Genomic DNA, 13304 nt, shown 5'->3' with positions numbered 1-13304 from the left:
AAATCTTCCCACATCGTGACGTAGACATGTGGGGCGTGTTAGAACGAGCCGTTTTAGGTAGGCGTGGCTGACTCTTAACTTTTATAAAGAATATCTCTTTGGATTTGAGACTTTAGTCTTTGCAACTTTACAGATCTTCTTTATGCACCAAGAGCTTGTAACACTTCAAAGAGAAAGGAAAAATTTTAATCGCATTATATGACCCCTTTAAGTAAATTCTCATAAAAACAAAAGATATGGCATCAGTTTCACCAGTTTAAGTGCACTATTATTTAAATGGTTAGGGGTCTGTACGAGTTTTTTTTTTTTTAATGAATTCTTTATTCAGTAAGGATGCATTAAATTTACGAACATTTTCTATTTCAAATAATTGTTTTTTACATTTCTATTCATTAAAGAATCTTGAAAAAAAAACTGTCTCCACAAAAATATTAAACAGAACCGTTTTCAACAGTGATGATAATAATAAAAAAAAAAATGTAAACACCAAATCGGCATGTTAGAATGATTTCTGAAGGATCATGTGACACTGAAGACTGGAGTAATGATGCTGAAAATTCAGCTTTGCGTCACAGGAAAAAATTACATTTTGAAATATATTAAAATAATCAAAATATCTTGTTTTTTTGTTTTTGTTTTACTTAAAAAAAAAAAAAAATCATACTAACCCCAAATTTCTGAAGAGTAGTGTATGTTTGAAATCATGCTTAAAAATAATTGTATTTTCTGTGATACTACATATACACCGCCAGGTCCCAGACAACTGTTATAATGGCTCAAGCTACTTTAAAAATTCCTGATTGCTTTTTTAAAGATATCTACTACATGACAATAGCATCACAATCCTGAAAAAAATCTCTCAAGACAACATGAGTTCCACTTCAAGTATTTCACTGCCATTGTGTAATGGATACCTTAATGAAATACAGTATGACAAATATAGCTATCATAAGTTGCTTTTTGTGTTCATGTTAGATTGTCCACACTCTCACATGGTAAAGGATATTCAAGCATGCTCAAAGGCACTCAGCATGAAAACATGTTGATGACTGGCTGCCTTTTTAAAAATGTTGAACTAAAATAACTGGCCAGCATACTTAGCATGCTGAGAAGGTACAGGGCACATGCTTGTGTTTGATATGATCCCTGGGGAAAACCCACTTTGCTTTCATTAAAGGGCACTAATGCTTTGCATATCAATGTTAAATTTAAAATATTATTAAATGTTAAACTGCTAATCTTCTTTTTTAAATCACTGTGAATTAAATCCATAAATTACTTATTTTTATTATTTAGCTACATAGAGATATTTTAATTGAATCGTTGTCAAAATAATTTTTTTATTTCATTAAACCTGGAAATAAATAATGTTAAATGAAGAAAATATATTTAAGATAAACTAGCCTATTTCTATGTATAATAAAAAAGAAATTAAGAAAAAAGTTATGACAGTCTTTTATTCACGACAGATACAGTACTGCTGCCATTAAGGACATACCAAATAATAAAATGTTTTGTTTTGTTTTCTACTTTTAGCTCATATTGTTATGCTGATCATTTATAATTAGAACTTTGAATTAAACTGGACAAATTGAAAGTAGAAGCATTTTCACTATTGCATATGTGTCATATGTGCTTTTAAACAGGTAACACAGTGGTTTAAGGAAAAGGCTACTTTGTTCTTGGAAAACAGTCATCTGGGTTCATCTCTGTCAGAAAATGAGGACTTACTACGTGAATACAAAGAGTTTGAACAGAAATCCAAGGTACGGGATCACTAGACTGTTCAATGAACAGATAAAATATTCCTGGCTTAATATATTGTATAAAATATTAAACTCTCATTTTTCAAGACGAATTAGTCTGAATAGTTTTCTTTTCTAAAAATATTATAATTAAGTAGATATATAGATACATTTAAAATAATTCAGGTTCTTTGGTTTGAGTGGGGATATTGCCATTTGTGCTCAAGCATTATTGACTAACTGCTATGTATGTAACTTGAAAAACTGATTTACTAAAAAATATTTCAGGTGTTTCAAGTTTTCCTTTCTGTAATCAAAATAATTCAAACAAAACATGTTGTGTTGTGCTTGATGTGTAATTAGTAATCAGCGTGTTTTAGTTTTTTTGTCCTCTTGTCCTTGTGTTTCTGCCCTGTTAAGTTTTTGCAAAATCACTTTCAATCAGGACATCATTTGTGACATAATTTTGGTGGGAAAACAACATCACAGACATAGTAAATGACAACAATGTAATCATTTCTAAAATATAATTACATAAATGTGTATGGTATTATATAGTTTTTAAAATGAACTTTAAGCTCTTCTCACTCTCTTACTCCGCAACAGCTACAGTAACATTAGATCTCTATTTCTGTACTGTTAATCTTTGTGCCATTGTGTAAATAATCAAGTTATAATTAATAAAGTGTAAGTGCCTGAGTTTGACAACAGCACATTACTGAAAGTTTGATACTCTTATAGAAATACGTTCTAATATTACAACACATATTCTTAAAATAAAATAATGAAATAAAATAATATTAAATAAAATCATATATTTTTAAAGTTAAAAAGGTTAACTTCAGTGGGTATCTAAAGCTTTTTTATGGTTCATGTACTTCCTTCAGGACTGGGGTGTGCTGGTTGAGAGGTTAATACAGCAGGCGTCAGATCTGCTTTCCTCGAATGAGTGCACACAACTTCAACGCTTGTCAGAGAAGAGTGAAAAACTCAAAGCTACACACGAGCAGTTCTGGAGCCTCATGATGAATCGTCTGGCTCATCTGCAGGAGAGCAATGGCTTTTACAGCAGTGCTAATAAAGTACGTAATATAGTAGCACTTCACATGCTTGGACTAAGTTGAGGTTTGGATAACTGAGCTGACAGAGCCCTAACTCTTGGTAAACACTTCAGCAGCTATATTTCTTCTGACCACACTCTAGTGACTTGCGTGTCATTTGTTTTTGTGGCTGAAGGTAGTACCCCCTAGTGAAGATGTATAATGTGAGTGATTTATGGAGTGTGTTGCATAAATTTATATAGCATACATTGTCATGACATCAATTTGTATCCAACCCAAAGGATTCATTTGCCATGGTTCCCTTAGGAATTTTATATGTTTATTTCATTATTTAGAATGCTTTGAGTAAAATAAGCTATATATATATATATATATATATGCATTTTTTAAATATTTTTTCCCAGGCATTTGAGGTGCTGGGCACCATAGAGATTGCTATAAAAGAACTGAAGAATCAACCTCTGCCATTACCTGAACTGGCCAGGAAACATGATGAGTATTCACGGAGTATAAAAGACGCATCTGTCGAGCCTCTTCAGAGAGGTCAGCTGTTACTTCAGAAGCTCCACCCACAAAGGTGAGAAAACAAAGAGCAGATGCTACAGTGTGTTAAAAAATAGACCTTATCACAGCAGATATCCAGACTCTGGGTTTTCAGAGGATTGATAAAAGGATTGAGATGTTCTGTGTAGTGTCAGGCGTCCATGGCGCGCATGTGTGTTTGTTTGTTAGTGCCCAAGTTGGAGGGCTGCAAAGGATGCTGGGATACATCAAAGAGAGAATCGATGCTCTGAGCCATGAGTGTCACGCCCACAGAAAGTTAACAGGCAAACGGCAGCAGCTGTTGTCTTCATTTGAAGAACTGGTGGATAAGGTATAGAGAAAAATGTGGTAATCTCTGTATGTAGCTGACAACATCTATAACACAGAATTAAGGGTGAATGTCATGAAACATCAATTTGCTGGCACTTTTCTAACAACAACAACAATAATAATAATAATTTTATAAGAATAATAAACATTTCAGATTCCAGATATTCAAATAGTTGTATCTCGGCCAAATATTGTCGTATCCTAACAAACCACACATCAATGGAAAGCTTATTTATTCAGCTGGTGTATACATCTCAATAAATCTTAAATCAAAAATTGACCCATATGACTGGTTTTGTGGTCCAGGATCACATATATGTAATGCCATGAAATGTCAATTTCTTGTCAAATATTTCCACCCAATAATAATCAAAAATAATAATTAAATGACATAAGAACTATAAAGGATTAGAACTATAAAGTATTTATTTATTTATGTAATGCCATTAAATTATTATTTTCATTTGTCTTTATTTATGCTGTTAGAAACAACGCAAATGCACTATTTATTTATTTGTTTGTTTTTTATTGTATGTGCCTAAAATTCACCCTTCAACTTTTTCTATTTTTAAATGCATTATTAGGTTATTTGTTATAAGTTGATAAATGTACCTTAATATTGTAGCTTGTTGAAAAGCGCATTTATATTTCATCATAATGATTCATCTCAAACTCCTGAATCTCCACAGATCTCTGCATGGATTAAGAGCAGCAACAGTGTCCTCTCTTCCAGCACAGAGCCTGGTTCATCTCTAACTGAGGCTGAGGACACCCTTAACAAGCATGTTGAGCTACTCTCACAGTCTCAGGTGACTTCATACTTACCTAGACTGAGAATACAATATGATGTGAAAATTTCAAAGTTATTTGACCATTTTATACAATCCCTAAAAAGTAAAAGTGCTATGAAGATCTTCTCATATTAAGATCTTCTCGTAGTAATCAGGTGTTTCTTTGAATGGTGTTTTTTTTCCCTGCAGGATGCTGTGAGAGAATCAGAAGCTATAGCTGGTTTCATAAAGGAACTAAAGGGGCTGGAATCCTCAGATGCAGTTGAGTTGTCTAACAAAGCTTCACTTTTGGCAGAGGAGATGAAAACACTGCTCAGAAACATTTCATCTCATGTGGAAAGCCTTAGACCCTACATGGACTTTCTGCGCAGTGCAGATGAGGTATGGTTATATATTTAGAACATATATTTATAGTATTGATGTATCCAGTCAGACTAAAACCAATAGTCCAATGATGATTATTTTGTGTGGTGACACAGGTTGAGGAACAGATAAGGACGCTTGAGGAATGCTATAAGAATAGGCCAGAGGAAAATGAAGGAGCAGGTGCAACCATGAAGGATATGTTGGATGCTAAGTGGCAGTCATTGCTGCAGAAGTTTTTCACCATGCAGGACCTGGGCAACAATTTTATTAACTCCTCTAACATGGTAAGAAACATTGTAGAGCAAACTTACAACTAGCAGTCTTTGCAAATCTATGGCTGTGTCTTGGGGTTTAAAACCTCATTTATTTTTATTGCAGATCAGTAGCAACCTGAATCTAAACATTAAAGCAGCAGGGCATGTTGTAGAAAAATATATGGACACACTGACCAAAAAGAAGTCTGAACTAGCAGACTTATGGTCGTCCTGGCAACTGCATTATAGTCAGATGAAATCTGTGAAGAAGCAGTGGAAAAAATTTAAGGATAAACTTAAAAAGGTAACTTTTGATTTTGCTCATAAATACATCAGTTTACGGAAGCAAAAATAGTTATGAAATGCTCCATATTATTTAAGCATTTAAAAAGGATGCTGTTTTATTTCTTCCTGCAAAACATTAATAGCATTATATTGCCTGCAGGTTCTTCATGATTTAAAGGCAATGGAGGAGATTTTTGCTCCAGCTTCAAAGGTTGATTTGGGGGGTGATTCTCAGTCTGTGTCTAAACTACAGGATAACTTCAATGCTGTAAAGCCAGAATTCCTGGTAAGACTACTCTTTTTGCTTTCTCGTTATTGAAAATGCTTTGTTTTAACAACTGTATAACTAACCTCAATTTTACTTCAAAACTTCACAGCAACTGAATGCAGAAGTGGAATTCCTGGTTAAGACATCCGAGCTGCTTGGCTTGAAGGGAATACCGGTGAAAGAGAAGAACGAGAGAGTTTCTGAGCTCCTGCAGCTACATCAGCGTGTCAGAGATAAAATCACAGAGTATGAAACCGTTCTCAGTATGGCCAGTAAATTTCATCAGCTTTATCAAGAGGTAAAATCTCATTTCTGTCAGAACACTTTAAAGAATCATTTGAAAAGGTATTGTAATGGATTTCAAAACCAGAATTAATATGCACTGTTAAAAGTCAGCCACCTACTCATTCTAATAGATTATGCGAAATAATAGGATTATGATAATTAAATAGTGATGAATAAACATTTTAAAAAAGCATTTTCAAACACACTGCTCACTCTCTAGATAACAGCTTTGCAGACCGTGTTCATTCATTTAGTCAATGTCACTAGTTGCATCCTGACAACTATACTGTACATTGTGACTAAACACTAGTGATAGTATTAATAATCATCATCGTCATTATTTAATAATTGGGTGCAATTGTTTTAAAAAATACTGTGGACATTTGTTGAGTGTTTTTCTTTACCTCAACCACCTTGGAGAGCTAAAAAATTATATTTTAATTTTGTGTTTTTAATTTGTTAATTTAATAAATTTAAGTTTTGTAGACAAATATAAATTGTGAATAATTTCTTATTAATAAAAAGGATAATAAATTATATATTATTTATTAATTATATTATATATTATATTATATTATATTATATTATTGGCTGAAATTTGTAGCCTAAGCATACTTTTTTTTCCCAGCTGGTCACTGTATTACATGCAGAACCAGTGACTGTGTACAGTGACACCAGCCAGGCCAGGACTCAGTTGACTCAGCACCAAGAGAGGCAGAGGCACTTCCACTATCTGTACAAGCTCGCCCTCTCGCTGGGTGCAGATCTCACCAGCACTGTGCAACACTCGGTGTGTCAATTACTTCAAAATATTGCATGCCCTCATTATCTTCAAAAGATTTCATGCATTCTCTGGATTTCCTTACCCGAACCTGAAAAATGTTATGCATATTTGTTATGCATAAATGCATAACAATACTTGTTGCTTTGATAGAAACGGTATGAAACAAGTGCCATAAATGAGCATTCTTCTCCATTTTCCCCCTTTCTTTATGCTCCAAGCGTCTGCTGGTGTTGTCAGTGCAGCAGTTAAAGGAGAAACTGGACAAATTGGAAAGAGGAAGCGTTGAATGGATTGCTGAGGCCAACAAGTGTGAAGAGAGTTTGATGAGCATTGTCCACTTCTGCCTTTATAAGGAAGATATTGGTGAGGTAAGTTTCATAAGTGTGTATCAGTCAGGGTTTGGATCAATCACTAATTTCTCGTAATATCTCTTAATCTCATCTGAAGCACAATTCAGGAAAAAAACACTGTGCCATGGAAAAACAATGTCGTTGTGTCTTGATTTCATCATGTGATGTTAATAGTGGTCTTTTAGGTCCACTAAAATATTTTTGTGCCCTAAACAATCATAAGTTCAAATCATAAGACCATTTTCCACTATCTCTGACTAACTCAAAGGGTCATTATTTGCTGCTGTGCCATTAAGAGTGCAAACGATGCATGTGAAACGAGACTGTTGGGTCCAATATAGTTTTTAATGTTCACGGCCTCTTTTCAAAGCCTGCAATGCATTGTACAAAGGTGATGGGTTTAAATGTGCAAAAATAGTTGGACGTGTTTTCAGATGTATTCTAAATCATGGTCATAATCGGAAAGATGTTGCAAAAGTACAGAACAAGCCATTCTAGCAGCTTAAGTTTCATACTCTTGTTTTCACTGGGGAATAAATGGAGTTTTGGAAGTTAGTATGTTTTCATAGTACAAATAATTTTTATATTATATATATATATATATATATATATATATATTTTAAAAGATCACTGAAGCTTTGATTCCCTTATTGCCTGTTAACTCTTTTTCCCAGCGCAATGATCCAGGGCTCAGAAGTTGGTCTGTTGTGGCTGACTCTCACTGTCTCTCTCCCTGAATTATTTATAGCTTGTCTGCCCTTGTTAAATTTAGTCTGTGAACTGCAGGGTTTGTCTCTCTCTGTGTTGACTGAGAGACTCAAATCCTGCCATTTGTCTCTCATCACTTCAGATAGCAGGAAGGATTCCTCCCTTATCACATACTTACTGCCCCACAGCCACAAAATCCAACAGTCAATCCCTAGTATTACACCGCAAACCTCACAGGCCACAGAACATCAGATAGGTTTCCTTCCTTATATGACTTAGTTTCATGATGTCCTTTTTGTTTTTTGATTACTGCACAAATTGGTTTTTGTGTACGAGTGATATACAGCCATATTTGTTTTTCGGCTTTTTGATTGTAAATCACTTGTTGATTGTAAATAATGTTAATAAAAGTTGAATTTTATAGTTTGGTGAGAGATACCATAATTCATTACAAGTATTTTAGAATGTCTTAAAAACAGTCTGTTACTATTGTGATAATATTGTAATCTCTGTCTCTCTCTAGAGGATAATAATCATACTTTTTCCCCTCTCTAAATCAATAAGCACAGGCATTTAGACCAGTGATTCTCAACTGGGGGGGGGGGCCTCAAGATGACTGCATTTAAAATAAAGACAAAACAAGCATTAATGTAAGCTAAAATAGCTAAGAGTCAATATATTTATTTCAATTCACCCCATCAACAATTCTTTTATTTCAATAATTATAAAAGTGAGATTTCTAGACCTGGATTTTTCATATAAATGAATAAACTCCATGGCCATTTTTATACATTTCATGAGCGTACTTTTTCTACTTATGCCAAATTTTTAAAATATATTATCAGGTAGAAATTGTAAGCAAAGTCCTTATGCTTAATCATTTCCCTCCAATAATTAAGCCTTCAATATTGTTGTGTACAATGGGGGTCATTGGAGCCAAAAATGTTGAAAACCACTGTTTAAGGTAATCGCTTGGAACTATAACATGTTGGAAGGATTTGTGAATTGTGATGAGGTGTCACATTCTGCAGATACTGTAGATGGAGCATAATGATGATAACTGAATTAATCAAATAGACACTCAAATATTCTTTCCATGAGGAGATTCACACAAAGACATGGATTGTATTAAACCCATGCAGCTTGTGGGTCTCTTTATGCAAGTCAGTATTCTAGAAGCTCAGTGTCTATCTTGCTCTTCAGTAGAAGTAGAATTCAAAGCTTCTTATACATATCCGAGTTCCCTGTGTCATGTGATGTCATGCTATTTCAATGTATGACTGCTGCAAGACTTTAAATAGAGCAAGGACATTTTTTAAAGTAGCTGTACTTACAGTAAGTCTGGCACTACTTTCAAAGCTGTTTAATGAAATGAGTTGTGTACACTACTATCAGTTCAACAGTTTGGTGTTGATTAGATTTTTATGCTCACCAAACATAAAAATCAACAGTAGAAACTTGAAGGCATGATTCAACAATTTCTAATTCAATGTCAATGTGAGTCACCAATATGTTGTCAGTCATACCAATCAAACCACCAGTCAGTTATAAATAGTCCAGTTTCATAGACTACAAATGGATATTATTTTCATTGTAGTCACATTGACCCATTTATATTTTTAGATGAGTTGATTTAGAAGTAAAATTTCAGTGCTGCTGTCGTGTTTAGCAGAAAATCTAAATGCAGTCAATACTTCCAGTGATGATTTCACTAGATTTGCCAGTTTGGTCTTCAGCAACATCTCATTCCTTGTTTTACAGATCAGATCATAAGGCCCTGAGAAATAGCTGCCACCACAAATGTTAACTGAGCATAATTTAAGCAAGTTGTTTAGATGTTAACAGTCACCATTATGCCATGTGAAAGTCTGAACTTTCCTCCACGCACATCCCTCTGTTTGGGCTGCAGCAGAAACTTCCTCTATAGCCCTCTGTTGGAAAAATCCAGTAAGACAGTTGTAAGGCCTCTTTAACTGGCTCTAGACGCTGCAGCTGTCCTTGACAATTGAGCCTGTCATTTGGAGACACGACACCATTGCAAAAGCTCATCAGGCTGGACAGGCTCTGGATCTGCATTATAAATCATCCACTGCTCTGTCAATTAATCCCTCCAAAATAATCCCCCTGGACTCAGCCGAACTTCACTCAGAGAGCCTCCCCATACCTATCCACACCTAATCTTATATTTGATTACACTATTATATTTGGTAAAAATTTTCCTAATCAGCATGTTAAAGAAGCTTAGCATTGTTTTGTTAGAGAGGTTTTAAAGGGTTAGTTAACCGTATCATTAAAATTATGTACTCACTTTCATGTTTCACCTGTTTTGTATATTATGAGACATTTTTGGGGCAAAACAATTATGTGTATTATGTGTATACTTTATAAATATTTCTAAGAAAAAAAGTATTGAAATACACTGACAGTCTTCCCCTCTGATGAAGCCCTTAAATCTTTTCACATTTGCCTTCTGAATAACATTCCTTATACAAAGCCATTGTAGCAAACATTAACATGTATTACTTTTGTAATACATTTGTACTACTTTTGAGATGCTTTCCCCATTTTTTTGAGCATGATCACTTGACAACTTTGAACTGTTTTTGTGTGGAAAAAAGGTTCCTGAAGATTCTTTCAAATTCCTTTATTTATGTGTGAATTATTTTCTTCTTTAATCATAGCTGTCTTTTGGTGGTTCTTTGCATGATTTTCTGTTGCTATATTAACATGTTTTTCCTGATTTTTTTTTTTAAGATGAGAGAGTCCTTCAGAGATCTCAAAAAGAAATTCAACAATTTGAAATTCAACTACATGAAGAAAAACGAGAAGTCGAGAAACTTAAAGGCGGTGAAAAATCAGATCCAGCAAATTGAGATTTACATTGAAAAGCTACAGGTAAGGAAGCTCTCTTTTAATCTGCTTGCAAGTTTTATTATTATATATGTTTTTATATTTGAGGATCTTCACTCAGCAGTGAGAGAATTATACAGACTCATACCCAGGGCCGTGGCAAGCACATTCACTCATATTCGTATGTCTAATAGTCGAAAACGCAAATGTCTCTTGTCACGTTCATTTACGATTTACATGAATCATGATTGCATATTTTCAATTCAAAAGGGCGAAATTTCATAAAAGGTTGAGTAGCTTGCATCACTAGATAGTCTATTACTGTCGGTCGCTGAACATTTCTATTTTGTTTTCTAATACAGTACTACTTACATCTTTCCACGAACTCTCGTTGCGTTGTGACAGTGACCGTAAGACCCGCCTTCTTTGATTTGATTGGCCATCTCAATCATTTTGACATTGACGAGCACTGTTGGACCACTGAGACAGACCAGCCTAAAAGTTTAACTTTTAAAACTTTTTGTCATCCTAACAGCAAACAGCTTTACTCATTCCTTATACTGTTTATCAGCTATGACTATTTTAGTCTTTCAAAGGACAAAATGGGTGGAAAAACAGTAATAAAAATTAGACATAAACAACATAAAATGCAGGCCAGGAGCGAGGCCCTCTAGAGGCGCGAGGCCCTGTGCAGTTGCACACTTGGCACAGCCCTTGCGATGGTACTGCTCATACCTGCAGGAGATTTCTTCGTCTTTTAATGTTTTGACAGTTGTCTATTTATAAAATGTATCCAAATCCCTCCCTGTTGTAGGTTTTGAAGAAGAAGCTGCAAGCCTTCACTCTGAAAGTATCCAGCAGCAGTGAGAGCCATTTAATTGGCAACAGCCTCAGAGAGATTGAGGATGCCTTAAATGCGCTGCAGAGACAAGTGGGCGATTTTGACAGGGCAGTGGAGGAGTACAAACAGAACCTGGACATGAATGTCAAGCTCCAGCAAGCCTTAGAGGAGGTGGGGTGCACCAGGAAAATATAATGAGCCTATAGGAGCTACTATCACAATTTAGCAGCAATTTTACTTGTTTATTTTATAATCCTGATGTGGAATTTTTGGAATTTTTTTATTAATTTATTTCAAAGTTTTATATTAATGTTTACCTTCAGATCTTTCCATTTATAATGCTGCTAAATGAAGTAGAAAACAAATTAAATATGCTTTGCTCTCACAAATGTATGACTTTAAAGCAGTATCACAGTAAATGGCTATAAATAGTCTATCCTCTCACCTTTCATTTTAAACACAGTATCAGTTCTGGTGCGACGAAGCAAGCTCCACAATTGTACGTGTGGGTAAATATTCCTCTCAATGTAAGACTAAGGAAGCAGTCAGCTCTCTCTACAAACAGTTTGAAAAATTTGTGTGGCCCACAATACCACAGCAAGAGGAGAGAATTAGCCAGATCACAGAGCTGGCAGTACGGCTACATGGTGAGAAATTAAGAATGCATTCTGAAATATTGCTTTAGAGGAATTTATTATTTACCCTTTTACTGAATAGAACAAATTACTTCATAGAGACCCCAGTGTGTAAAAGTAATTGCAGCAACCCCTTAACATCCTTTATAATGTTCCTCTGACCCAAGCAGTAGATTTTAACTTTTAAAACTTTTTGTCATCCTAACAACAAACAGCTTTATTCATTCCTTATACACAGAGTCTTATACTCGCATGACTGCTGTTTTTAATGTAGGTGCTGAAGAAGGAAAGAAATACATGGAGAAAACAATCAACAAACACCATGAAATTGTAGAATCCATAAAAGAACTATCAAATGGGCTGCTGGACCTTGAAGCCAAACTTCAGGTGATAAAAATGTCAGACATAACTATTTTACTTGGTACAAATAATCTGACAGTTGTATACTTCTATTAATATTTGTATATGAATTCTTTATGTAGTTGGAGACTTTGAAGCAGTCGCTAACACCTGAAGACAACAACAAACGAGACACCATTGATACGGTAAAAACCAGTAACACTTTGACTTGCAATTGCAAAGATGCCAGAAATAAAGTACGTTATCTTTTATGTTGTACATTCAAAATTATTAATTCGGTGAATTACAATTAAAGTTCAATTTCAGTCAAATATAGTAAAAATAATCAAGCTTTCCACCCTGTCAAGATTGTTATTTAATCAAATCTGTCAGCATAATTACTGTATGTGAATATTTGATGTATTTGATCTGAAAGAATCAGTAGATCAGACTCATTAAACGATATTCACAGAAATGAATCACACTTACATACAAACTCTAACACCATATTTGCTGCTAAAGTTTAAATTGGAGAAAAATCACAAGACAAGGAGCACAAAATTAGTGTATTTGACAGTCTTAATCAGAATCAGAAGAGCTTTATTACGAAGTATGTTTACACACACAAGGAATTTGACTTGACGACAGGAGCTTCCAGTGTAGAAGAAAGTACAAACATAGTGCAGACATACATAGGAATAACACAGTAGGGATGTAATATAAAACTAATATAAAAATATATTAAAAAAAAAAATTTAAATAATGTACTATATACAGAAATAGAAGTATAGGAAAAAATGTAATTGTTTAGATAAATGTACAGATATGTTATAAGTGTGCAGATATGTTATTTACAAAGTGTGCAGTTT

The 13304-nt window shown here is 34.4% G+C and overlaps 1 protein-coding gene across 1 annotated transcript in view; it reads left to right on the top strand.

The window, feature by feature from the left end:
- Positions 1 to 13304, top strand: part of LOC107698998 (coiled-coil domain-containing protein 141-like) — a 27843-nt gene that overhangs the window by 8140 nt on the left and 6399 nt on the right. Inside the window, exons 4-20 of the mRNA XM_016500137.1 lie at positions 1647 to 1766; positions 2633 to 2827; positions 3211 to 3383; positions 3539 to 3680; positions 4369 to 4488; positions 4660 to 4851; positions 4950 to 5120; positions 5215 to 5394; positions 5536 to 5661; positions 5753 to 5941; positions 6557 to 6718; positions 6931 to 7080; positions 10525 to 10665; positions 11435 to 11632; positions 11925 to 12108; positions 12371 to 12483; positions 12579 to 12641. Of these exons, the coding sequence (XP_016355623.1) occupies positions 1647 to 1766; positions 2633 to 2827; positions 3211 to 3383; positions 3539 to 3680; positions 4369 to 4488; positions 4660 to 4851; positions 4950 to 5120; positions 5215 to 5394; positions 5536 to 5661; positions 5753 to 5941; positions 6557 to 6718; positions 6931 to 7080; positions 10525 to 10665; positions 11435 to 11632; positions 11925 to 12108; positions 12371 to 12483; positions 12579 to 12641 (2619 nt within the window). The remainder of the gene's footprint in view (positions 1 to 1646; positions 1767 to 2632; positions 2828 to 3210; positions 3384 to 3538; positions 3681 to 4368; positions 4489 to 4659; positions 4852 to 4949; positions 5121 to 5214; positions 5395 to 5535; positions 5662 to 5752; positions 5942 to 6556; positions 6719 to 6930; positions 7081 to 10524; positions 10666 to 11434; positions 11633 to 11924; positions 12109 to 12370; positions 12484 to 12578; positions 12642 to 13304) is intronic.

This window comes from Sinocyclocheilus anshuiensis, unplaced genomic scaffold, assembly GCF_001515605.1.
Source record: "Sinocyclocheilus anshuiensis isolate Anshui unplaced genomic scaffold, SAMN03320099.WGS_v1.1 scaffold18, whole genome shotgun sequence".
NCBI lineage: Eukaryota > Metazoa > Chordata > Actinopteri > Cypriniformes > Cyprinidae > Sinocyclocheilus > Sinocyclocheilus anshuiensis.
Note: the sequence above shows the minus strand (reverse complement) of the source record. Positions and strands in the feature narration are given on the sequence as shown.